Source organism: Mesoplodon densirostris, chromosome 11 (assembly GCF_025265405.1).
Source record: "Mesoplodon densirostris isolate mMesDen1 chromosome 11, mMesDen1 primary haplotype, whole genome shotgun sequence".
In the NCBI taxonomy this organism is placed as follows: domain Eukaryota; kingdom Metazoa; phylum Chordata; class Mammalia; order Artiodactyla; family Ziphiidae; genus Mesoplodon; species Mesoplodon densirostris.
This window is the reverse complement of record NC_082671.1, coordinates 53,833,675-53,859,529: the sequence shown is the minus strand read 5'-3', so window position 1 is coordinate 53,859,529 and position 25,855 is coordinate 53,833,675. Positions and strand designations below refer to the sequence as shown.

At 39.2% G+C, this 25,855-nt stretch overlaps 1 protein-coding gene across 1 annotated transcript in view; it reads right to left on the bottom strand.

Moving 5' to 3' along the window:
- DBX2 (developing brain homeobox 2) overlaps positions 1-25,855 on the bottom strand; it is a 39,038-nt gene that overhangs the window by 2,868 nt on the left and 10,315 nt on the right. The window contains exons 2-3 of the mRNA XM_060113951.1: positions 20,297-20,392; positions 3,344-3,531 (exon numbers count right to left, since the gene is read on the bottom strand). Coding sequence (XP_059969934.1) covers positions 3,344-3,531; positions 20,297-20,392 — 284 coding nt within the window. The remainder of the gene's footprint in view (positions 1-3,343; positions 3,532-20,296; positions 20,393-25,855) is intronic.

Sequence of the window (25,855 nt, the reverse complement as noted above, 5' to 3'; positions counted from 1 at the left end):
AGGCAACAGTAAAAACTAGGAAGTAACAAAGCTGAGGATGGCTAAGTGAATTACAGTATATCCATGTAATGGTCTGCTCTGAGACACTCACTAAAAAAGAATGAAGTAAATGTGTATGCAGACATGGAAGGACGTATCCCATGACATTTGAGTGGGAGAAAAAAAAGCAAAGTGTCAAACAATACTCATTGTAAGCAGCATTAATCATAATAGCCCAAAAATGGGAACAATCCAAACACCCACCATTAGAATGGATAAACCCTGGTATACCATGTAATACTACACAGCAATGAATGTAAATGAGCTACTGTTACAACACAGCCACATGGATGAATCTCGCAAGCATACGGTAAGTGAAAGAAGCCATATACCAAAGAAAATGTACTGAGTGATCCTATCTATATAAAGCACAAAAACAGGCAAAACTAATCTATGCTGTTCAAAGTTATTAAGGAGAAGGTAGTGACCGGGAGGGGGCACGCAGGGGGCTCCTGGCCCGGTGGTAATGTCCTATCTGGACATTGTGCTGGTTACACAAGTGATTTGTATTGTCCTTCAAAAGATGTTAAAATATATGCAGTGTGATGCCATTTTTATTTAAAATTATATACATGATTCTAGGTCTCAGCTTCTTCATTTGTAAAACAGAAATAGCAAAAGTAGCTACTTTTATTATCTGTAAATAACATCAAATGTAAGGGCACATAGTAGTCATTATGAAAGTATCTGTGTTTTTATATGTTTGTGCATATATGACACACATGTATACATTTATTTATAAAATAATACATGATATGTCAATAAACTCAAACAAGAGCCATATATAAATGACAGTAGTAACCAGGGAGTTGGATTGGAAAGGGAACAGATATGTTTTCATTTTTAACTCTACCAATCTCCCTCTTGTTTGAATTTACCGTAATAAATACCATGTAGTAACTGTGTAATTAGATATAGTGTACATGCAAATAAGAAAACGTTAAATTACTTCCGAGCTGTTCGCCAAATTCAATAAGGTAAAAAGCATTCATTCCTGAGGCACTTGAATTTTAAAAATGATACAATCGACTATGTAAAACTATGTGCCTATGGATAACAACTGGGAGATAACATACAAATATGGAAACAGTTTGTTATCTCAGAGTGGAAATATTATGGTCATGCCCTCATAAATATTCCTTAATAGGCTTGCTGCATTCCCTTTTCAACAGTTCATTTTAAAGAAGATGCTATGTACTATCACAGATTTTCACACTTTCTCAGAGCACTGTCAGATCAATCCTAGCCACTTTTGATCTTTTAACACCTACCTCAAGTTCCAACTCAACCAGAAGCCCCCAGCCTCCCAAACCTGCACACTTTCTCCCCTCTGACTCTGGTGTGTCTTATCCATAGCAATGCGATGCAGGCCAGGCCCACTGAGCCCCCGACGTGATCCTCTCTCAGGCCCAGCAATTCCTCTGAGGATCAGGTAACTCCCATCACTAGACTCCCCAGGGGTATAGGAACCAGTCCTATGATCATCCTTTCCAGAGATGGGGATTAGTGTAAGGCTCCAAAGAGATACATAAGTTCTAGGAGAACCACTGATCTAGCTCCTTTATTTGGTAGTATATCTAATCTACCAGGGGCGGTTTCCTACATTAATGTCTTATATTGTTATCTAACTGTTCATGAGCTTCTGTTTTGTTTTCCCAGTTGGTTGTATAAATTCCTGGGGTCCAAGAAGTGTTATTTATCTTTTTTTTTTTTTTTTTTTTGCGGTACGCGGGCCTCTCACTGTTGTGGCCTCTCCCGTTGCGGAGCACAGGTTCCGGACACGCAGGCTCAGCGGCCATGGCTCACAGGCCTAACTGCTCCGCGGCATGTGGGATCTTCCCGCACCGGGGCACGAACCCGTGTTCCCTGCATCGGCAGGCGGACTCTCAACCACTGCGCCACCAGGGAAGCCCGTGTTATTTATCTTAATCAGTATTTATCAATATTCCCTCTTACCTAGCACAGTGTCTTACACACAACAGACCACCAAGATATACCTATTGATTTGCCTGTCATAGACACAAAATTGCTCTGTGACATAGACAGAATTCCTATATTTGTCCCTGTTTTTAAAGTGAGAAGCTGAGGCACAGAGCAGTTAATTAAGGTTATGGGCTCATTAGTCCCACACATGAGGAAAACACAGACTGGCTGATCTAGGCCAATTATCCTCTACCACACCTCGTGCTTCCTACGACTATAAAAAGTCGGGGGACAGGGGGACAGATCACTTCCCTAGGGAAAGGAAGCAAGGTTAAGAAGGGTTTCATCCAAAAATAACTAGTTTAATAATATCCCAAGTTAGAAACCAGGTCATTTGTATTGAGGGAAGTACAGTAGAGCATGGTGGTTAACACAGAGCCTCTGCTAGCCCTTCAGTGCCTTTATGCTGATTCAAAAATTCCAGGTGGAAGGAGCCTTGCACCTGGAAAGTCAGTTTGACAAGCAGAGTACCTGCTGCATTTCAGTTGCTGCCATCCCTCTTAGACAAATGCCCTTGTGCAGTGAACATCCTGCACAACTGTACATGGTGGCTCCAGGTTAAAGAGAATGCAAACTCCAGAGTCAGGTTGCCTGGGGTGGGAGCCCAGTTCCAAAGCAGCTTCACTTTGTGACACTGGACCTCTGTTTACCTCTCTACATTTCCTCATCTAGAAAATGGGGATATTTCATATGGTGATTATAAGAAGGATTAAATAGGAAAATGCTAGTGCCTTATACTGTTAATTATTTATAAGTAGGCCAATCTTTAAATGGAGTATGCTGCACTTCCCAAAAGGCCAGAAAGTCTCTTTCAAAATTATATGAAATATCATTGTACAAGAAAGGTTTGTAAAGGTTGCAAATGTGAAACTACTTGACTGTACTTGACATAAGCCCACAGTGCAAAATAATGAAATCTATTAAGAGGTCTTTATGAGTCACTCATTCATGCCTTGATTTTGGACTGGAAATGAAGAAAAAGACAGGAAAATTGGTTCCTGCTTTTGAAGGCAATTATGTAACCTGTTTCTCTGAAAACAGAGCAAACAATGTAATGATGTAAATGCCACAAGCCTTCGCTTTTCTCTTCATTTGGGGAGAATTAATCAGGCGAAAACCTAGACCTCTTCAGCAAAGGGCCCGATTTCCAAATAGGAATTGTGACATATATTTCCACCCACTAAAAAACCATGAAAGTCATTTCAATAATGCTTCAGGGTCCAGTGCTATGCCTACTACAACAAATAGTTACCAAATGAATAGATATCATTGGATTCCTTCAGAAACCAGGAGCAGTAGATATCTTCCTGCTCATTAGTACCTGTGATTCCTTTAGTCCCAAGTTGAGGGCAAGTTTCTTTCGGTCTGTTTTGCTGATATATTTCTGCTTCTGAAACATTTTCTCCAGAGCCTTTCTCTGGTCCTCAGAAAAGACAGCTCTTCTTAAAATACCCCTCCGAGCTTTGGAATTAGATTCCTGTGTCAGAAGAGGCAGCACACTCTCTTCTCCTAGAGGGGAGAAAAGACACAAAAAGCCCCATTAGCTGTACGGAGAATTCCATCTGTCTTTTCCATGACAAGATCCTCCTTCTCTGTACCATGGCCAAATTATCTCATCTCTGAACTCTGCACATTTAGAGAGCTTCTTAACCTTTTTTTGGTCATGGACTCCACTGAGAATCTGATAAATGCTCTTTGCTCCCCACTGGGAAAAAAAAGTACATATGCTTGCCTTCCCAATTTTGCATGCCATGTCGGAAAGTCCATGGTCCCAGGTTACAAAGCTCCAATGCAGAACTAGTAGGTGGTTTAAATACTGAATTTTTCTCTAATTCTTCATTTATTTATTCATTCTTCTATTGTCTCAAACTGTTGAACACTTACCATATGCCAGGCACTCCTCTCAATACTACACACTGAGAAATAAGACATATGTTTTATCGTACTCATTACCTATAAAATCAAGTGGGAGGCATTTATTGAACCAGCATCACAAGTGTGATGAAGTATTCCTAAGAAGAGGGTGCACTGGGAGCACAAAACGATGGGCTTAATCTTCATCTGGGATGTCAGGGAAAGCTTGCAAGAGTCAGAGATGTTTAAACTGAGAAGGAAGGTTTGGAAGACCTCCAATCACCCCCTCCCTGATTCAGTTGATCATCAACTCCTTCAGGGCAGAGACATTTACCACTTTTTCTGCCTTTCTGCGGCTAGCACAACACTGGTTCCCACCCTCTGTGAGCTTCATTCATCATTCACTATTCATTTATTCAGCTTCCAAGCTGTGGTAGGAAGAATAATGTCCTTTCCAAAGATGCCCATGTCCTAATCCCCAGAGCCTGAGAACATATTACATTATATGGCAAGGGGTAATTAAGGTTGCAAATGGAATTACAGTTGCTAATCAGCTAAACTTGAGGTCAGGAGAGTATCCTGGAGTATCCAGGTAGGCCAAATGTAATGACAAGGGTCCTTATCAGTGGAAGAGGGAGACCAAAAAAGGAAGTCATAGTGATAGTTTTGAAGATGCTACACTTCTTCCTTTAAAGATGGAGGAAGGGGCCATGAGCCAAGAAATGCACTAGAAACTGGAAAGAGAAGGAAACAGATTCTCCCCTAGAGCCTCCAGAAGAAATGAAGTCCTGCTGACACACTGATTTTCGTTCAGTGAGACCCATTTCAGGCTTCTGACCTCTGTAACTGTACAATAATAAGCTTGTATTGTTTTAAGACATGAGGTTTGTGGACATTTGTTACAGCAGCAAGAGGACACTAATACACTGGGTATCTGCTGAGGAAACCAGACAAACAGCACATGGTCCCTGCCCTCAAGGAGTTCACCTTCTCATGGGAGGACCAATACATGAAAATCAATCCAGAATACAGGCACCAGGGGAGCAGGGACTCCAGTTTACGACTGTACTGGTATGCATTTTGGTGTTTAATAATTATTTCTAAATAAAAAAGCAAACGCATGTCTTAAGTACTGAAATAGAATGATCCCTACAATGCTCCGGCATCACAAAAAAAGGAAGTGATGAGTTCGAGAAAATAGGTTGAGTCAAGTCTAAAAGGACAATTCAGTTCCAGAGAGAAAGAACCAAGGCCAATCCAGGCAGAGTGACTAGCATGTCTCAAAGCACTAAAGCACAAAGGAATAAAGTCTCTCCAAGGAAAAGTAAGCAGTCTGCAAGGCCTTGGAAGGGCATGAAACAGAGGGTGCACGCTGGCAACTGTATCCAGCCTGCAGACGGGCTTTGTTTAGAGTGTTGGTTAAAAATTCGGATTTAGTTGTTCACATTTAATAACTGGGAGGTTTCATACGAAGTCCAGGTTTCTAACATCTCTTCAAAGGTAACCACACTAGGCTCACCTTCCCATAAAGCAAAGATCTACCATAGTGAGTGGCAGGTGCCCTCTTTAGATGGAGCATGTGGTCCCCAGTTTGCCATAGCCTCACCTAACTTGCTTCTTATCTGACAGGCTCTTGAAGACATCTAGACCTCTGGCACAGAGATTATGGAGTGGAATCGAGCCAGACCATAGAGGACTACAAGGGTTTGGAACATTTCCCAATACTTAGTGAAGACCAATAGAATATGTTTAAGCAGGGTGTGACATGATAATAATAAATCTACACTGAGCACTTCCTCTGTCCTCATACTATGTTAAGCCGCTGACATGCATTATTTCATTTAATCCTCCCAACTTACCTATGCCATGTATGCTACTATTATTCTTCCCATTTCACAGATGAATAAAAAGAAGCTTAGGTAGCTTACGGAACTTTGTCCAAGGTCACATGGCTAGGGCTTCAAACCCAGGAATACTGATTCCAAAACAAATGCTCTTAACTCTACAGTGGACTGACACAATCTGACTTGTATTTTAGAAGAAATATGTCAATAAGTGGATAAAGCTCATCAATTTTACCTCTGTAATATAATAGTTTCCCTTCCTATTTGTTTAAAAGATTGTAAACATCTCTCAGCTAGTCTCTCAGCTCTGGGTTGTGCCTCATTCTGATTCATCCTGACATTCCCAGAACTACCGGCCTCTCCCTCTTTCTTCCAGGTCTGTAACACCTGAATCTCCGTAGAAATGCCAGAGCCCCTGGGATGTAATCAAGCCCAGTTCTTTACAAAAGTCTACTTTTACTGATGCCCTTCCCATTCATCCTCTTATGGGATCTTGGTTAATTCTCCATCTACAGAACCAATTATTTTTGCCTCTCTCACACCGAGGTCATATCCTGAAGTCAGGCTTTGGCACCTGGATTCACTATTTCTTAGAGATTTGAATAGTTTTATGCAATATTTGTCAATAATAAAAATAGTATAAACATCACAATATGTTCATATCTTTCTAAATGCTTTTCTTCTCTGAACTATCCTTTGTATAGAGAACATGGAATTGGCCCTTCTGCACTATTTCAGATCACAGATTCATCTGTTGAGATGGTGTCTCTCTAGGAAGCCTCAGGACAAAAGTCTCTGGAGGATGGAAGAACTGGGTTTGGATCTCAGCACTTGGAATGAATTACTCTTTCAGTTTATTTTACAGAGTTTCTTTAAGGATTTGATGAAACAGCACAAAAAATTTCCAGTGCCTAGCCCACAATAAGGATCCCTCAAATCCATTTCACTTGCCCCTGTTGAATTTCATTTTATTCTTATAAGAATCATAGGCCACAGACATCCTCTATACAGATGAAGAAGTGTTCAGAGCAGTTAAGATCCAAAGCAGCACAAAGGACACAGATCTCAGTGGTAGCAAGACCTTCTAACTCCAAATTCTTGGCTCCTTTCTATGCTTCCCCACACTGTTTCTTGATGGGTCAAGAATGGGAAGAAAGAAACATTTATAAACATAGCCAGAGCTCCTGTCTGTGTCTATGGGCTTCTGTTCCCTGTCCTGGGTCAGTCTGTGAGCCTGGACCATATAGCATCTCCTATACAACCTGGTAACAGTGTCCTCAGATTCCAGCATACCCTTCTCACTTCATATTTTGATCTGGAATTCTTAATTTGTAACTGTATACAATCCACCATTATTATGGCCATATGTATTAAAAATTAGGAAAGAAACTTAAATATCCAAAGGTAAAGAAATGCATAAGCACATGATGCTATATCTACTAGGTGAAATTTTAAAGAACCACTAAAGATGATGACTAGGAAGATCAGCCAGCAGCAAAACAAACAAACAAAAAACATTATAATACGTATGATATTTAAGATACATACTATGCTCACAACTAAGTAAAAATGCAGAGAAAAAAGACTGAAAGGCAAAAAAAAACTCTACTAAGATAGGCTACTGTTGTAGAGTTATGGACGAATAATTCACCTCCACTCTACATTTTAAGTCTGGCTCAGTTTTCTAAGGAAAACAAGCAAATGTTGTAGTAACCTTTTGGGGAGTAATCTGGCCAAGTGATTGAGTCATCGCTGAGTGACAACTGAAAATGAATCCACTCCATCCTTCACAGATGCTCACAGTTGATAAGGATAGGTCCAAGTAGAGACAGCCAAGGTACAAGTGAGAAAAACACCCGCAGACCACCACATAGGAAGCTTTCAAGCACCAGATAAGAAGTCACTTAGTCTTGGAGGCCAACAGAGTGAGTACTGAGAGAGAAGAGCTGCCAGAAGACTAGCAATTCCTCTTGCTGGCCATCTTGACCAAGGCGGGCAGAGAGAGGGACTGACATTTGCAGATGCCTGAGTGGGGTGAGGACAAGTGTGAAACGTGGTAAATCTAGGAATCTCACACAGCTTGGAACTTCCAGACTGCAGGGGATGAGCGGGAAGAACACAGGACATTAGCTGGGAGGTAGATTAGGGCCAGGGGTGACTGAAACAAATCTAAGGGATAATTTCCCACAGAGGGAAGCCTTTCAAGGACTTGACCAACTTAGTATTTTAGAAAGGCCAATACTTTTTGAGCTAATACAACTTTTTCCTTTTTAAAGTAATTTTATTTTGTTCTTATTGAAGTATAGTTGATTTACAATGTTGTGTTAGTTTCAGGTGTACAGCACAGTGATTCAGTTATATATATAGTCTTTTTCAGATTCTTTTCCCTTATAGGTTATTACAAACTACTGAGTATATATAGTTCCCTGTGCTATACAGGAGGTCCTTGTGGGTTATCTATTTTATAATACAAATTTTTAAATCTGTATAGAAATACAAACAAATTTTTGGACCAATAAAGCTAGTTTAAAAAAAAAATCTGCCTACATTTTTTTCTAAGCCAAGGTTTTATAAATACGGATCATGATTTTACTCATTTTCACCCCTTCTTCACCAAGATCTACATGTTTACATAAAACAGTGGGGTAACACATTTAAATGCCCCTACGACTTTTAATAGGAACCTACAGGTTTTCCTATTGAGTTATATTTAAGTGAAGAGAAAGAAGAGTCCCATCAAGGGGATCTACAGATAAATTATTCTCACCAACATGGTAAAAGCTAACATTGAAGGGCCATGCAAACAAAGCAGACCTCAATCTCTGAAAGACAGAGCTGGAGTGGTTGTGAGGGTCAGAGGGTTAACTCCTGGGTCTGGTCTTTGGGATTCGGTGCCCTATAACAAACACGAATACAACCACTGAACAAGCAAAAACCATAGCAAAGATAAAGAATATTCTATTTTTCCTTTCTTTGCTAGTTGCCTGGTTTCTCTTAGCATTGCTCTCAATACACAAATTGCGCTTGTTTTCATAAACGGATGTGGATCAGTTTCCTACAAGAAGCATGTGACAAGATGCTACTTCTACCACTGATGCTCCTCTCCTTGTCTCCCCCATGAGTCTTTTGGGGGCTGTCTCTGGATCTAACCATAAACTACTGATGAACCTATACCATATTCCTACCTTCTAAATCTAGGAATATGGGCTCAATTACACCTGCAAAACAAACATAGTGACTTCAAGAACTTGTTGGTAATTCAAAAATCTCAGAAGCTACTGAAAAGTTATAAGCAACAAACGCCTCTGATTATTCCTAAATTCATGACAAAAGTCTGATTTATATGGAAACTTACAGGTGACAAAAATAACTAAATAATATAAAAATAACAGTTAACAGGGACAGAGTTTAAGGCATGCAGTAGAAAAGACACTTTAAAATCCAGGGCTGCCAATTCAAGGTGCTATACGCTCTGCTAATTTGTGAATATCATTATTATTATTTTATAATGTGACTTCCATATTTATTTGGGGCTCAACATGTGCTGATGTATGTGCCAACGACAGGCAGCATGGCATGAAATCTTTACCACAATCCCCAGAGGTACATATTATCATCCCCATTTTCCACAGGAAGAAACTGAGGCTCTGGAAAGATAAGTTGTGCAATTGAGGTCATACACCCAAGCAGCGTGAGGCCAATCAATGCTCTTTAAAATTACCAAAGGCTGTCAAAATTACCAATGTGCTGGGAAAGAGGTCAGGAGGTGGGGAGAGTCATTAAAATGGCAGAATGACCTAGTATAGAAAAGTTTACAAAGGCCTAACTCTCTGCATCCTGAGACAGCCCCCATGTACCACACCCCCCTGGGAATCCCTGTGTGCAGTGAGCCTGTGAAGGGCATTTTGAACAGAGGTGTGCTGTGTGTGAATGATACAGTACGGGGTGGGGGGCAGCGAAGAGCAATAGAGAAACACAGCAGTAGATAGGCCCCTGTTTACCCCAGGGTAGGCTACTACGACTACTTATGAACATTTGGGGAGAAAGGGAACCCCATTCCAGGAATGACCCTCGAATATTTTCAATGCCTCTGTGGAACTGCTGAATAGAGCCATCAACTTGGAAAATCTATTGTCTTCGAGTCTCTGACTCCTTTAAACTTTCTTCCTGGTTGACCAAGTGTCATTTATCTCCCTTCACTATTGAGAAGTCAAAACCTATGTTCAACTTATCACACAAACACAACTATGTTTTCACCACAATAATTAGGCTTCTTTCTTCGTTAGCATAAAATGCTGCAACCCTCTGAAAATCTTAAGAGTTCTAAAGATAAATCCTTATAAAATAAGCTCTCAGGCAGCCTTTTATGGATTTCCATAGGTCTTGGTCAGTTCCCTAAGCCCACTCACTGCTCCAGCTGAGAGCAGGAAACATCCAGTTCAGGTGGTAAGAAGACGCATCAGAGCACTGCCAACTCATAGGACGAACCTACAGTAATAAAAATAAGGTCCTTTCCCTGCTGCCTTGCCTTCAACAAAATCCTAAATTCAAATTTGGAGAGTATTCTATGTTCTTTTAAGTTTTAAAGAAAAAGGGAAGATAGTAAGATGATCTCAAAATGCAGAATCTAAGTTCACCTCCCAAGAAAAAGGGAGAGCAATTTATCCCAGAAGAATATTTCCTCACTCATATTTTTATAATGCTGCTCCAAATTTAAACTTTGTCTTTTAATGCATAAAATTCTTGAAAGGTCAAATTCAAGTTGGGTACTTAAAGACAAAATGAAATAATTATCTCATTAATTCAATTAGCTATTCTACAAAATTAAGACTCCTATACATTTTCATGTAGTCTTTTCCTTAAGGTCATTCTCTGCATAACTTCTACAACTTTCCATTTCATTTTATGAAGTATGTTATTTTGAAAAGAACCTTATGGATATACTATCAAAGATTTTCCTTACACTGCTTTGGGGGAGAGGAGAACTTTTACCACTGCCTTTAAATTTTTCCCACTGTAAGGATTGTGCTTAAATAGCCTATTAAACTATTTATTATATGTGAGAAGGGCACTAGATGAATGATTGTTTCCACACTGCCACAAGTCAATCATAAATCTAAAAGGTTAACAAGAAAAACTAAATCAATTTTAAACAAGTGAATCATGTAAACAGTCAAAATGATGTTTCACTTGCTAGCTAAGGATGTGTTGCTCTAATCCTACACTTTTTAGAAAGAGTGAAGTCAATATTGTGAAACAATGATGAGGGCCCACTGATTTCATCTCTTATTAAAACTTTTAGTGTAAACCATAATTTTGGCTCTGAACTGAAATACAAAATTACTTCAACAGTTCATTTTCCTTCTTTCGTACAAATGGAAAAAAACCTAAATGCTTGGGCATAAATCATTCTTCTTATTAAAAAAAGAAGAAGAAAAGAAAATGTAGTAAGTGCCTTAAATTAAAAAGCTTACCGGGCAGTTGTAAGTCTTATTAACTGTTCCTTGGTATAATGATTATTTATGTAATATTCTTAATTGAAAGCCTAAATCCACCATTTCATTATTATTTGCTGCCAATACAGTGAACATCATAAATAAAATAAGAAATTCATTTCAGATTTATCACTAATGAGACACCAACATTTATTAAGAACACTTGTGGCATCTCTACACTTTTATTTTATTTATTTATTTATTTTTTTTTTCCTAGTGTTCTTTCTTTTTTTTTAAACATCTTTATTGGAGTATAATTGCTTTACAATGTTGCGATGGTTTCTTCTGTATAACAAAGTGAATCAGCTATATGCAAGTGTATAGCCCCATATCCCCTCCCCCTTGTGTCTCCCTCCCACCCTGCCTATCCCACCCCTCTAGGTGGTCACAAAGCACTGAGCTGATCTCCCTGTGCTAGGTGGCTGCTTCCCACTAGCTATCTATTTTACGTTTGGTAGTGTATATATGTCAGTGTTACTCTCTCACTTCGTCCCAGCTTACTCTTCCCCCTCTGCATGTCCTCAAGTCCATTCTCTATGTCTGTGTCTTTACTCCTGTCCTGCCCCTAGGTTCATCAGAACCTTTTTATTTTCTTCAGATTCCATATACATGTGTTAATATACAGTATTTGTTTTTCTCTTTCTGACTTACTTCACTCTATATGACAGACTCTAGGTCCATCCACCTCACTACAAATAACTCAATTTCGTTTCTTTTTATGGCTGAATAATATTCCACTATATATATGTGCCACATCTTCTTTACCCATTCATCTGTTGATGGATACTTAGGTTGCTTCCATGTCCTGGCTATTCTAAATAGTGATGCAATGAACATTGTGGTACATGACTCTTTTTGGATTATGGTTTTCTCAGGGTATGTGCCCAGTAGTGGGACTGCTGTGTTGTATGGTAGTTCTATTTTTAGTTTTTTAAGGAACCTCCATACTGTTCTCCACAGTGGCTGTATCAATTTACATTCCCACCAACAGTACAAGAGGGTTCCCTTTTCTCCACACCCTCTCCAGCATTGTTTGTAGATTTTTTGATAATGGCCATTCTGACCAGTGTGAGGTGATAACTCATTGTAGTTTTGATTTGCATTTCTCTAATAACCTGTGCTGTTGAGCAGCTTTTCATGTGTTTGTTGGCAATCTGTATATCTTCTTTGGACAAGTGTCTATTTAGGTCTTCTGCCCATTTTTGGATGGGGTTGTTTTTTTGATGTTGAGCTGCCTGTATATTTTGGAGATTAATCCTTTGTCGGTTGCTTCATTTGCAAATATTTTCTCCCATTCTGAGGATTGTCTTTTCATGTTGTTTATGGTTTCCTTTGCTATGCAAAAGCTTTTACGTTTCATTAGATCCCATTTGTTTATTTTTGTTTTTATTTCCATTTCTCTAGCAGGTGGGTCAAAAAGAATCTTGCTGTGATTTATGTCATAGAGTGTTCTGCCTATGTTTTCCTCTAAGAGTTTTATTGTGTCTGGCCTTACATTTAGGTCTTTAATCCATTTTGAGTTTACTTTTGTGTATGGTATTAGGAAGTGTTCTAATTTCACTCTTTTCCATGTAGCTCTCCAGTTTCCCCAGCACCACTTATTGAAGAGGCGGTCTTTTCTCCATTGTATACTCTTGCCTCCTTTATCAAAGATAAGGTGACCATATGTGCGTGGGTTTATCTCTGGGCTTTCTATCCTGTTCCATTGATCTATATTTCTGTTTTTGTGCTAGTATCATACTGTCTTGATTACTGTAGCTTTATAGTATAGTCTGAAGTCCAGGAGCCTGATTCCTCCAGCTCCATTTTTCTTTCTCAAGATTGCTTTGGCTATTCAGGGTCTTTTGTGTCTCCATACAAAGTGTATAATTTTTTGTTCTAGTTCTGTGAAAAAAGCCTTGGTAGTTTGATAAGGATTGCACTGAATCTGTAGATCGCTTTGGGTAGTATAGTCATTTTCACAATGTTGATTTTTCCAATACAAGAACATGGTATATCTCTCCATCTGTTTGTATCATCTTTAATTCCTTTCATCAGTGTCTTATAGTTTTCTGCATACAGGTCTTTTCTCTCCCTAGGTAGGTTTATTCCTAGGTATTTTATTCATTTTGTTGCAATGGTAAATGGGAGTGTTTCCTTAATTTCTCTTTCAGATTTTTCATCATTAGTGTATAGGAATGCAAGAGATTTCTGTGCTTTGATTTTGTATCCTGCTACTCTCCCACATTCATTGATTAGCTCTCGTAGTTTTCTGGTAGCATCTTTAGGATTCTCTATGTATAGCATCCTGTCATCTACAAACAGTGACAGTTTTACTTCTCCTTTTCCCATTTGTATTCCTTTTATTTCTTCTTCTTCTCTGACTGCAGTGGCTAAAACTTCCAAAACTATGTTGAATAATACTGATGAGAGTGGGCAACCTTGTCTTGTTCCCGATCTTAGAGGAAATGCTTTCAGTTTTTCACCATTGAGAACAATGTTGGCTGTGTGTTTGTCATATATGGCCTTTATTATGTGGAGGTAGGTTCCCTCTATTCCTACCTTCTGGAGGGTTATCATAAATGGGTGTTAAATTTTGTCAAAAGCCTCTTCTGCATCTATTGAGACTATCATATGATTTTTATCATTCAGTTTGTTAATATGGTGTATCACACTGACTGATTTGCAGATATTGAAGAATCCTTGCATCTCTGGGATAAACCCCACTTGATCATGGTATATGATCCTTTTAATGTGCTGTTGGATTCTGTTTGTTAGCATTTTATTGAGGATTTTTGCATCTATGTTCATCAGAGATATTGGCCTGTAGTTTTGTTTGTGACATCTTTGTCTTGTTTTGGTATCAGGGTGATGGTGGCCTCGTAGAATGAGTTTGGGAGTGTTCCTCCCTCTGCTATATTTAGGAAGAGTTTGAGAAGGATAGGTGTTAACTATTCTCTAAATGTTTGATAGAATTCACCTGTGAATCCATCTGGTCCTTGGCTTTTGTTTTTTGCAAGATTTTTAATCACAGTATCAATTTCAATGCTTGTGATTGTTCTGTTTATATTTTCTATTTCTTCCTGGTTCAGTTTTAGAAGGTTGTGCTTTTCTACGAATTTGTCCATTTCTTCCAGGTTGTGCATTTTACTGGCTTATAGTTGCTTCTAGTAACCCCTCATGATCCTTTGTATTTCTGCAGTGTCAGCTGTTACTTCTTTTTCATTTCTAATTCTGCTGATTTGAGTCTTCTCCTTTTTTTTTTTTTTTTCTTGATGAGTCTGGCTAATGGTTTATCAATTTTGTTTATTTTCTCAAAGAACCAGCTTTTAGTTTTATTGATCTTTGGTATTGTTCTCTACATTTCTTTTTCATTCATTTCTGATCTGATCTTTAGGATTTCCTTCCTTCTGCTAAATTTGTGTATTTTTTGTTCTTCTTTCTTTAATTGCTTTTGTGTCAGGTTAGTTTGTTCATTTGAGATTTTTCTTGTTTCCTGAAATAGGATTGTATTGCTATAAACTTCCCTCTTAGAACTGCTTTTGCTTCATCCCATAGGTTTTGGGTCATCATGTTTTCATTGTCATTTGTTTCTAGGTATTTTTTGATTTCCTGTTTGATTTCTTCAGTGATCTCTTAGTTATTTAGTAGCATATTCTTTAGCCTCCATGTGTTCGTATTTTTTAGTTTTTTTCCTGTAATTGATATTCAGTCTCATAGTGTTGTGGTTGGAAAAGATACTTGATATGATTTCAATTTTCTTAAATTTCCCAAGGCTTGATTTGTGACCCAAGATATGGTCTATCCTGGAGAGTGTTCCATGAGCACTTGAGAAGAAAGTGTATTCTGTTGTTTTTGGATGGAATGTCCTATAAATATCAATTAAGTCCATCTTGTTTAATGTGTCCTTTAAAGTTTGTGTTTCCTTATTCATTTTCATTTTGGATGATCTGTCCATTGGTGAAAGTGGGGTGTTAACGTTCTCTACTATGACTGTGTTACTGTCGATTTCCCCTTTTATGGCTGTTAGCATTTGTCTTATGTATTGAGGTGCTCCTATATTGGGTGCATAAATATTTACAATTGTTATATCTTCTTCTTGGATTGATCCCTTGATCATTATGTAGTGTCCTTCTTTGTCTATTTTAAAGTCTATTTTGTCTGATATGAGTATTGCTACTCCAGCTTTCTTTTGATTTCCATTTGCATGGAATATCTTTTTCCATCCCCTCACTTTCCGTCTGTATATGTCCCTAGGTCAGAAGTGCGTCTCTTGTGGACAGCATATATATGCATCTTGTTTTTGTATCCATTCAGCCAGTCTATGTCTTTTAGTTGGAGCATTTAATCCATTTACATTTAAGGTAATTATGGTATGTATGCTCCTATTACCATTTTCTTAATTGCTTTGGGTTTGTTATTGTAGTTCTTTTCCTTTTCTTGTATTTCCTGCCTAGAGAAGTTCCTTTTGCATTTGTTGTAAAGTTGGTTTGGTGGTGCTGAATTCTCTTAATTTTTGCTTGTCTGTAGAGCTCTCCATCAAATCTGAATGAGATCCTTGCTGGGTAGAGTAATCTTGTTTGTAGGTTTTTCCCTTTTATCACTTTAAATAGGTCCTGCCACTCCCTTCTGGCTTGCAGAGTTTCTGCTGAAAGATCAGCTGTTAACCTTATGGGGATTCCCTTGTATGTTATTTGTTGCTTTTCCCTTGCTGCTTTTAATATTTTTTCTCTGTATTTAACTTTTGATAGTTTGATTAATATGTGTCTTGGCATGCTTCTCTTTGGGTTTATCCTGTATGGTACTCTCTGCGCTTCCTGGACTTGATTGACTATTTCCTTTCCCATATTAGGGAAGTTTTCGACTATAATCTCTTCAAATATTTTCTCAGACCCTTTCTTTTTCTCTTCCTCTTCTGGGACCCCTATAATTTGAATGTTCAAGCGTTTAATGTTGTCCCAGAGGTCTCTGAGATGACCCTCAATTCTTTTCATTATTTTTTCTTTATTCTGCTCCCTGGCAGTTATTTCCACCATTTTATCTTACAGCTTATTTATCTGTTCTCCTGCCTCAGTTATTCTGCTATTGATTCCTTCTAGAGTATTTTTACTTTCAGTAATTGTGCTGTTCATAACTGTTTGTTTGCCCTTTAGGTCTTCCAGATCTTCGTTAAATGTGTTTTGTATTTCCTCCATTCTGTTTCCAAGATTTTGGATCATCTTTACTATCATTACTCTGAATTCTTTCTCAGGTAGGTTGCCTATTTCATCTTCATTTATTTGGTCTTGTAGGTTTTTACCTTGCTGCTTCATCTGTAACATAATTTTTTGTTGTTTCTTTTTTTTTTTTTTTATGGATGGTACTGTATTCCTGTCTTACTGGTTGTTTGGACTGAGACATCCAGCAATGGAGTTTGCAGGCAGTTGGATAGAGCTGGGTTTTGGAGCTTAGATGAGGACCTCCAGGAGGCCTCACTGCACTTAATATTCCCTGGGGTCTGAGGTTCTCTTTTAGTCCAGCGGTTTGGACTCAGAGCTCCCTGCACAGGAGCTCGGGCCCAACCTCTGGTCTGGGAACCAAGATCCCACGAGCTTCGTAGTGCAGTAAAAAAAAAGAAAGAAAGAAAGAAAAGACCAGTACAATATCAAAGAATAAAAAACAAAACAAAATTAGAATGATAAAAAATATATTAGGAAAAATAAAACTAAAATTGGAACAACTGCAACAAAGTAAAATAAAACCACAGCAGAAAAAAGAAAAAGAAAAAAAAAGGGGGGAGGGGGGAACAAGCCAAAAGGAGAGAACAATAACAAAGTATAAAGAATAAAATAAAATTAGAAAAATAAAAGAATTGGAAAGATAAAAATATAAAAGAATCAACCACAATGAATCAACAAGGTAAAACAATCCCAATCTAAATGAGGAAAAAAGAAAAAAAAAAAATAGCCTTGACTATGGGGGCAGAGTTTAGGCAGGGGTGGAACTTAGGCAGGGGTGGGGTTTAGGGTAGGGCAGGACCTAGGTGGGTGGGGGGGCTACGTTTGAGCATGGGGTGGGGCGTCCAAGTGTGGGGCGGGGCCTCTGCTTAGGACCTGCGTGGAATAGGAGAGGCAGCAGGAGGAACTCTGGAGTGTGGAGTTCCAGAGTTTGGAAGTAGCACCCGGAGTGAGGGTGTGTGGGTGGGGCTTGGGTTCTGCATGGCAGGAGCGAGGCTCCAAGGGCAGAGGATTAGGCCCGGGAGCCCAACAGGCTTCCCGGTGCCTAAGTGGACAGGGAAAGCACTGGCTGCATTCCTCCACGCCCCCCCCATCTCCCCCAGGGTCTCCCCTGTCACCACTGCTGGACCAGTAACTGTGGGTCAGTCCCACTGGGTTTAGGCACTCCTACCCTCTCCCAGCCACCCGTCGGGGTGCTGGTCCTGGAGGTCGGCCTTAACTTTTGCTCCCCTCCCTCCCACTCCCTCAGGACCTGCACGGCTGGAGGGGGCCTCGGTGGGCAGAGGATCAGGCCTGGGACCTCAACAGGTTCCTGGGGGCCCAAGTGGTTAGGGGAAACCTGGCCATACTCCCTTTTGATCCTCTGCCCTCCCTATGGTTCCCCAATTTCCCCCTTCAGGTGTGGGATCCCTTCACCTCAGCCAGCCGCCCCTCAGGGGCACCAGTCCCATCCCGCCTCCACTTCTCCTCCCCCTTCCTTCCCCCCACTCCCCATGTCCTACCCGGTCACTGCGGCCTCCTCCCATCCCCTTAGGTGTCCGTGGTTCCCCACCGGTGTCTGGTAGGTGCCCTGGTTGTGCCGAGACGCGAATTCCACATCCTCCTAGTACGCCATGTTGACTCCACCCTTCTACGCTATTTTAAAATGCCAACTTAGAAATGGAGACAAACCAAGTGCATTCTCATCCTCAGTCTGAACTGTGCTGATTTTCCCCTTGTATGGTTTATTAAATAAAAAAGATAAACACAGGACTTTATAAGCCTCCAGGGATAGACACCACAATTTACAACAGCTACACAAAGGCATAAAGTGGGAAGGGCTGAGAAGCAGATGGAGAAAAATGAGACATGCTTAGGGTGATTTTTTTCAAGCAGTCAAGAAGATGAGGTTATCTAGGAAACGACTTTGGACTTACTTTTATGTGCTCTATTTAGTAAACTGGCCTGGGCATTAGTATACTTTTATGGCTTAGTCACTTATTAAAACAGTACTATAAAATGAATACACACACACATTCACGCATACATGAATGTCCACCTGTTACATGGAATATTTTGGTACATTGCCCCTTACCTGTTTACATTTCCAGAGAGTTTCTGAAGTAGAAGACCAGTATTATACCAGGGTGAAAACACTGAAACTAGGGGTTGGACCTCTTTCAATCTCCACCCCTGGAATACCACACTGAAGATTTAATTCCACAGAGATGCCACCATGCTGTGGTATCAGATATTTGGGGTTTAAGTCTCTACTCCAGGCATCCTTTCCTGATACTCTAATATATGGTGATAAATGTCTCCTTAATCTGTACAACAGTTTTCAATTATCCTCATAGGAGACCACCTTGAAGGAGCGAGAAAAAGGTTTAGTCATGGTTTCTATTTTTCTATTTGAATCAATACATTCCAGTTAAATGGACAATTAATAGGTCACTTCCAAAATAGTGTATCAGTCCTGGTTAATAAACAATCCCCACAGTGGATAATGGGCCCTATGTATTCAGCAAGTCCTGTATACACTCAGCTCATCCACTAAATCCTTTTTCAGGTGGGCAGGGTTATATGGGAAGATGAGCTAGAATGAGTCTATAAAAGTCAGTTTCATTCACTGCTTTATTTTTCAGCCAAGTGCTTTAAATGGTGTCCAGAAATTCACTTGGAATGTGAGACAGGAGAAAAGACTGACACACAGAGCCTTGCTTTATGACCATACAAAAGGGCAACTGACCCTTGCCCGAGTCTTTTCCCTGTGAAATGGTTCCGAAAGTTCATCTGCACAGTGAAAAATCGTGGTGAGGTCGCGTGTGGATGAGTCAAGTGAAAGTGACGATTGGTCACGGGTCTGTCACCCATTGTGGCCGGGTCCCGGCCATGTAAAGTGCTCTGTGGGAAAGTATCAGCCCCCTAAAGAGATGCTCAGAAGCTTGCAGCTCATTAAACGGCCAGCATTTGCTGCCTCACTTGTCAGGAATCATTCTGTTGAGCAACTGCTCTCCTGAAACATTCATAAAACACATGCAGAGAGGCAACAGGGAATCTGAATTCAACCGTGATACAGCTCTGGACTTCCACCTGACTCTACCCCTATTTCACTTTTCACCTGACAGAGCTGTTAACCTGAATCAATGTTTTCTCTTGGGCAGCTGAAATAAATGCACCCCTCCTCTGGACTTGTTTATCATAAACTCGAATCCTCTGTCTACAGATTCTTAGCTGACCTAGAAATCTCAAGATCAAGGTGAACTTTATTTCTTTTTATTTTCAGTTAGACATTTTTTTCTTTGTGCGTGTGAGTGTGAGTGTACTCTTCAAGTTTTTGAAAGTTGTCATTCTCCCTCTACCCTGCACACTATTACAACTGTGTAATGTTTGAAAAGTTCTCTTGAAAATGTTTCCTACAACCCTGGTTGGTTTTCTTAAAGATCATAAGAGAAGGTATTTATCTCCTTTTACAATCTTGACAATTTTTGATTATTTTCCATGGATACCTAGGGACTTTCTGTGTCACATTTTCAGTTGAATGGAAATTTTACACAATTTCTTAGCTTTCTTTCCTTCCTTTCTTCTTCTTTAAATGAGCATTGCTACACATTTCAGAAAGAGCCAAATGGGTCCCTCTGAGATCTTTTACATCAAATGGAAAATAAGTTGCTTTCCTTGGTGTGTCAGCCCTGGGTTTCAATGCCATTAGAAGCCACTCACAATCGCTCAGTGTGCTGAGGTTCGATAAATCTCTGGAGACCTCCTGAATAGGATCGCTGTGGTTTTTAGTGAGGAATTATCTCCTTGCCATTGCATTACCAATTAGTTTTCCAGAGCACATTAAATCCTGCTGCTTTGGTCTACAGAGTAACTGAGGCATTGCTGATGAAGTATAAAAACTTACTTGGAAAAATAGTGGGGGAGGCAGGGCGCCGACAGGACCCACCGCAGCATGACGAGTAGAATGGCGGGGCGCTCAGAAAAAAAGGCTTGGAAGGCGCTGCAGAGAAAGTGTTGATCACACTGATTAGCCATATCTCTTAGACAGTATTCAAAATTCCAATTTCCCCAAAGTCATGGAGTAAAGCACTACATCTTCTGAGACTTTAGTTAAACTTTTACTGGAATTAAAGTCATTTTAAAGCAGGCTTTACCTGTCAAAGAGCTTGCTAAAATAATTTCATCAAGATTTGGAAGCTGTGGTGTAAACAATCAAATTATCAAAACCAAACTTAGTCATTCGTTTTCTGTGTGGTTATAAGTAGTAAATATCAAATAGTCCTTTATCTAATATAACCTCGAGCAACACTGCCCAGGAGAACTCTCTGTGATGATGGACATGTCCTCTACTTGCACTGTCCAATATGTATCCACTTGTCACATATGACACTAAGCACTTGAAATGTGCCTAGTATGTCTGTGTAACTGAATTCTCACTTTAAGTTCTTTTTAAATTTAAATAGACTCATGTGTCTAGAGGCTTTCATATTGAACAGCACGCCTCTGGATACAATACTTACCAAGAAACAATCTGGATGTTACACACTTCAGTTTACTCTTTTTTTTTTTTTTTTTTTTTGCGGTATGCGGGCCTCTCACTGCTGTGGCCTCCCCCGCTGCGGAGCACAGGCTCCGGACGCGCAGGCTCCGGACGCGCAGGCCCAGCGGCCATGGCTCACGGGCCCAGCCGCTCCGCGGCACATGGGATCCTCCCAGACCGGGGCACGAACCCGTATCCCCTGCATCGGCAGGCGGACTCTCAACCACTTGCGCCACCAGGGAGGCCCCAGTTTACTCTTTTAAGAGATGGCATTACTCTACTGCTTATTTTCAGAAGGTTCTTTGAAATATATAGATAGCTAGATTCCAAAGTTGATAATAGTTAATTTACTGAGCAATTCCATAACAAAAAGTGGCCTTTCTGATCACTTTTACATGACTCAAAGTATTTGAGAATAGTAACAACATTTACTCTCAAGAGATATCTATTAACCTGAAAGCATTTGTGTTTATAGTATAGGGAGTTGCCATATAATTCTGCTCTTCTCATTTTCTTAAACTATTCTATTCAGAACATTTTCAATTCATATACACGGAATAGTTATCATTACTCTTATAAATAAAGAAATTTTATACTCTGTTCCTCAGTAGATGAAAAATAGCTATAAAGGATGTCACAGAATATTAATGGCTCTTCTTTATTGAGCACTTACTATATGCCAGGCTTTGGTTTAGTACCTTAGATACAACATGTCCTTTAGTACAGTGGGGTTTAATACAATATAAATATGGGTGATACTTCTTTAGGTGGGCAACTTGCTTTTACCATCACATACCCAGCAGAGTGCATGGCACATTCTAAATAGTCAAAAAATGTTCAATAAATGAATGAATAATCTTAAAACTAAGAAATAGGAAATCAGGAATTAACCTCTTCCCTGCTCCCCTGACACACCCTGAAACATAGTATCTTCCATAACAGATGACCTTGAAATCTAGAACATGACTTGAAAATAAATATTTTTACTACTCTCCCTTCATTTTCAATGGAAACTTTTTTCTTTTCTTAATCATATACAGTGAATATTATTTTGCTACAAATACATGTCTTTTTCAAGAACACAATAATTTCAGACTCATATTTTAACCAACTGATAAGTATGTGTTTATTTTACCAGTATCTTTGAAGGATATATCAAAATAAGTATATAAGTATATATAAGAATTTTATGGTCTCATGGTCCTTAATGTCTTTGAATTGCAAATTAATCATAATGCAGGGTCTTTTCTATAATATGATGGAAAGTTGTCAATGTCAGTGTTTTTAGTTTTTAAACATCTGGATTTTCAAATAATAAAATGTCTTAATGCTACCTTGGAAATACGGCAACTAAGCAAAGTATGAAAAGGAGACCCACTTTGGTGCTCAGTAAGTTCTATGAAACTTTAAAAAAATTTTCATTGTTATCATAAGTTGTTATAATACTGACTGAAAAACCATCATAGAAATGATAAATCACTTTATTTGAATTTGACATCTTAAATTATAAGAGTACAGCGTTATTTAGGCAGAGTTACACTTTCTAATGTTTCTATGAGTATATGAAGCACTTTGAAATGTGGAAATACATTTCCCTGTATAAAAGTTACCTCATTATGTTTATTCTCAAGTATTTCTGTTAACTAACTTATTTCACCTCCAAACTAAACACTCCGTAGATAATTAAGTTATGGCTATTGTGCTGTTTGGCATTTTTTAAATTGAGGTAAAAGAAAAATGCTGAGCCATGTTGCATTTACATACATGCGTGTAAGCATTTATCATGATAGTTGGAAATACACACACAAAAGAAATGCTTTTGCTCGATATCTAGTGTAGAAAATAAGCATATTAGTGATACTATTAAAATAACAATGCAGGACATGGACAAATTACAAATTATACTATTCTAGCCAAAATGTTTCTCAGTCTAACCCTATGGCCCTAAAATGAAAAAATAAAGAATTTTTTAAAAAATGGATGGTTCAGGGCTTCCCTGGTGGCGCGGTGGTTGAGAGTCCGCCTGCCAATGCAGGGGATACGGGTTCGTGCCCCGGTCTGGGAGGATCCCACATGCCGTGGAGCGGCTGGGCCCGTGAGCCATGGCCGCTGAGCCTGCGCGTCCGGAGCCTGTGCTCCGCTACGGGAGAGGCCACAACAGTGAGAGGCCCACATACCGCAAAAAAAAAAAAATGGATGGTTCATTTGAGACAAGTGTTCAATTAAATTCATTTGTGATGATAAATGAGGTTCTGAGACATAGGATCTTAGTGTTAAATTTAACCAGAAAAAGTTTTAATCGAACAGTTTGTTATAGTGCTCTATATTACCTATCTTAATATAGTAAAGCTGTAATCAAAATGACATTCTGTCTACAGTAGCAACTCTAGTGGCTAAAGAACTACATGTGACATGACCAGGCTTAAAGTTCCACCGTGTAGCATTTCTTCACCTTTTAAAATCACCTAATTGACACACATATATTTACAGATTAGTCAATTCCTAATTTCCATATATAATACACCTTGTTGAAGCTGGTTTATGTAGAAATCACTGTGAAATTCCAATTAAGTGCTCCATTTTTTTATGTGCTCCTACTTGGACATAAGTCAAATGTTAATCCAGCTGAGCATGTGACTGCAGGGATGTTGAATGGTGTGAGGAAATAGCCATTTAAAACAATGTAGTGCATTAAAAACATGTATAACACTTTTAAGTGTTTGTAAACCACATGGTTTTTAAAGTGGTGAGCAAAAACAGAAACTCAAGTGTGATAAAAACAAAGTGACGAGTTAACAGATGCATTCAAACTTTTGTAAACCATTTAAGAACTACTTTGAAGAAGCTCTGAAAAGGGCAGAAAACAAGGCAATTTCAAGCAGATGATATGCATTTCAAAGCCCATCAGTATAATCTAGATGCAGTCAGTTTATCATTTATCATGAGAGGAACAATTCATTTTAGGTGTACTGAACAATATTTATGATAATACTATTTAAGGAATACCTCCTATACAAAGGCACTGGACTGGCTATGCATTTAATACTTGCTATTTCATTCATTAATATTCAACCTCAAATGGGCAAGCATCTGGAATGTGATGATGACTGGTCTCAGCACATTTTTTAAAAGACCAGGGAAAGGGCTTCCCTGGTGGCGCAGTGGTTGAGAGTTCGCCTGCCGATGCAGGGGACACGGGTTCGTGCCCCAGTCCAGGAAGATCCCACATGCCGCGGAGCGCCTGGGCCCATGAGCCATGGCCGCTGAGCCTGCGCGTCCAGAGCCTGTGCTCCGCAACGGGAGAGGCCACAACAGTGAGAGGCCCGCGTACCGCAAAAAAAAAAAAAAAAAAAAAAAAAAAGACCAGGGAAACAGATATTTTAGCACAGTATGTAGTTATTAGCCATGAGGGATAAGGATGTCATGCACACAGACTGTCAGTTAGCCAGTAAGAGATGGAACCCAGAAAATGGACATCTCCACATCTCCCCAGCTTTCCATAAGAGAAAAACTAATGGCTTTCCCTGTGGCAAAAATGCACGCTGTCAGGTTCTATAGCGTGATGTTAGGTTCCCTCAGCATAACACTTCAGGATACTCCACATTTTGTATCCTGCCAACAAATCTGCCTTCTGGGTTCTGTGGGAATCTCTTACGAATTACAAACAAATGAGTTAAAATTTCCGCAACAAGACTCTGAATCCAAATGACTAAAATCACTTATTCACAGAAAACTTCATGAAATTTTCATTTCTTAATCAGATGTTCTGACTTATTTGAAGACACAGAATCAAACTATCTATTAATTATTTTGAATGTTTAATTAAGATGGGAACTTATAGGCAACTTAATGGTGAAATGGCCTGGTTTTGTTTTTTTTTAACTTAACTACATGGTTCTGTGACAAAAGCATCTCACAGTCAAGGATGGTTACAAGCCTAGATACAGAAAAATTATTTTCAAAATTCTGTTGTCTAGAAAGCAAGCAAAATATTTTAAATTGTTTTTTATTATTTTCATTTTTCTTTACCAATGGAGAACAGAGAGAGTGTATCTACATGGGGTGAAACCACATTCTTTTTATTGTCATAGCAAACTGTGGTATTAACTGATTTGTGCTGACATTTCCAAGGACAGATCCTAAAGACCACTGATAAAACCTTCAAATAAATTTCAGGAGCTACTGCGATGCTATGCTGACTGGGCAGCACATTTTAGAAGGACAAGGAGAAACGAGAAAAGTGTTCCAAGGTGTCTTACAAAGGCAACCAAAAGGTCAAAAAATACCTCTGGGAAAGAATAAAAGGGAATTAAATAATTTCAAAAGGATGGTTTTAATGACCTCCTTCAAGTGCTGGGCACATGGCACCGGGAATAAAGAAATCTAAACCCTTGACCTTGAAATAACACATAATTGAACTGACTATAAGGAATAGAGTGGACCCACACACACACAAAAGACTCTAAAGAATGACAACCACCTGTCTTGAGTAGTAAGACCTAAGAAATAACACTTACGAATAAGGTGTGATTTATTTTATCACACAACCTGGATGGAATTCATTTATGTGATTCACGTGCAAACTTGCCTTCCATCACAAGGCTAAGCAAGTTAAGTCATCCTTTACCTTTCTGCTCATCAGAAAACAAGAGAAGTCTGCATTTATTTTTGCCTTGAGTATTTCAGAGACAGCAAAACAAAGGTCTTAATGTTCTAGTACAGTTCATGAGAAGATAAACCAAATGCAGAGTCTACTTGTTTGATTCTGTCCTTTTAATTCCACGCAAATAATACTTATTGCACATCTATCAAGTGCCACATAATGCACCGTGTGCTGGGATGACACAGATTAAAAAAGGATAGCTTCCCTCCCTGGAAGAATTTCTACCTTTAAATGTTCCGTACCTTACAGGTCTGAATCTG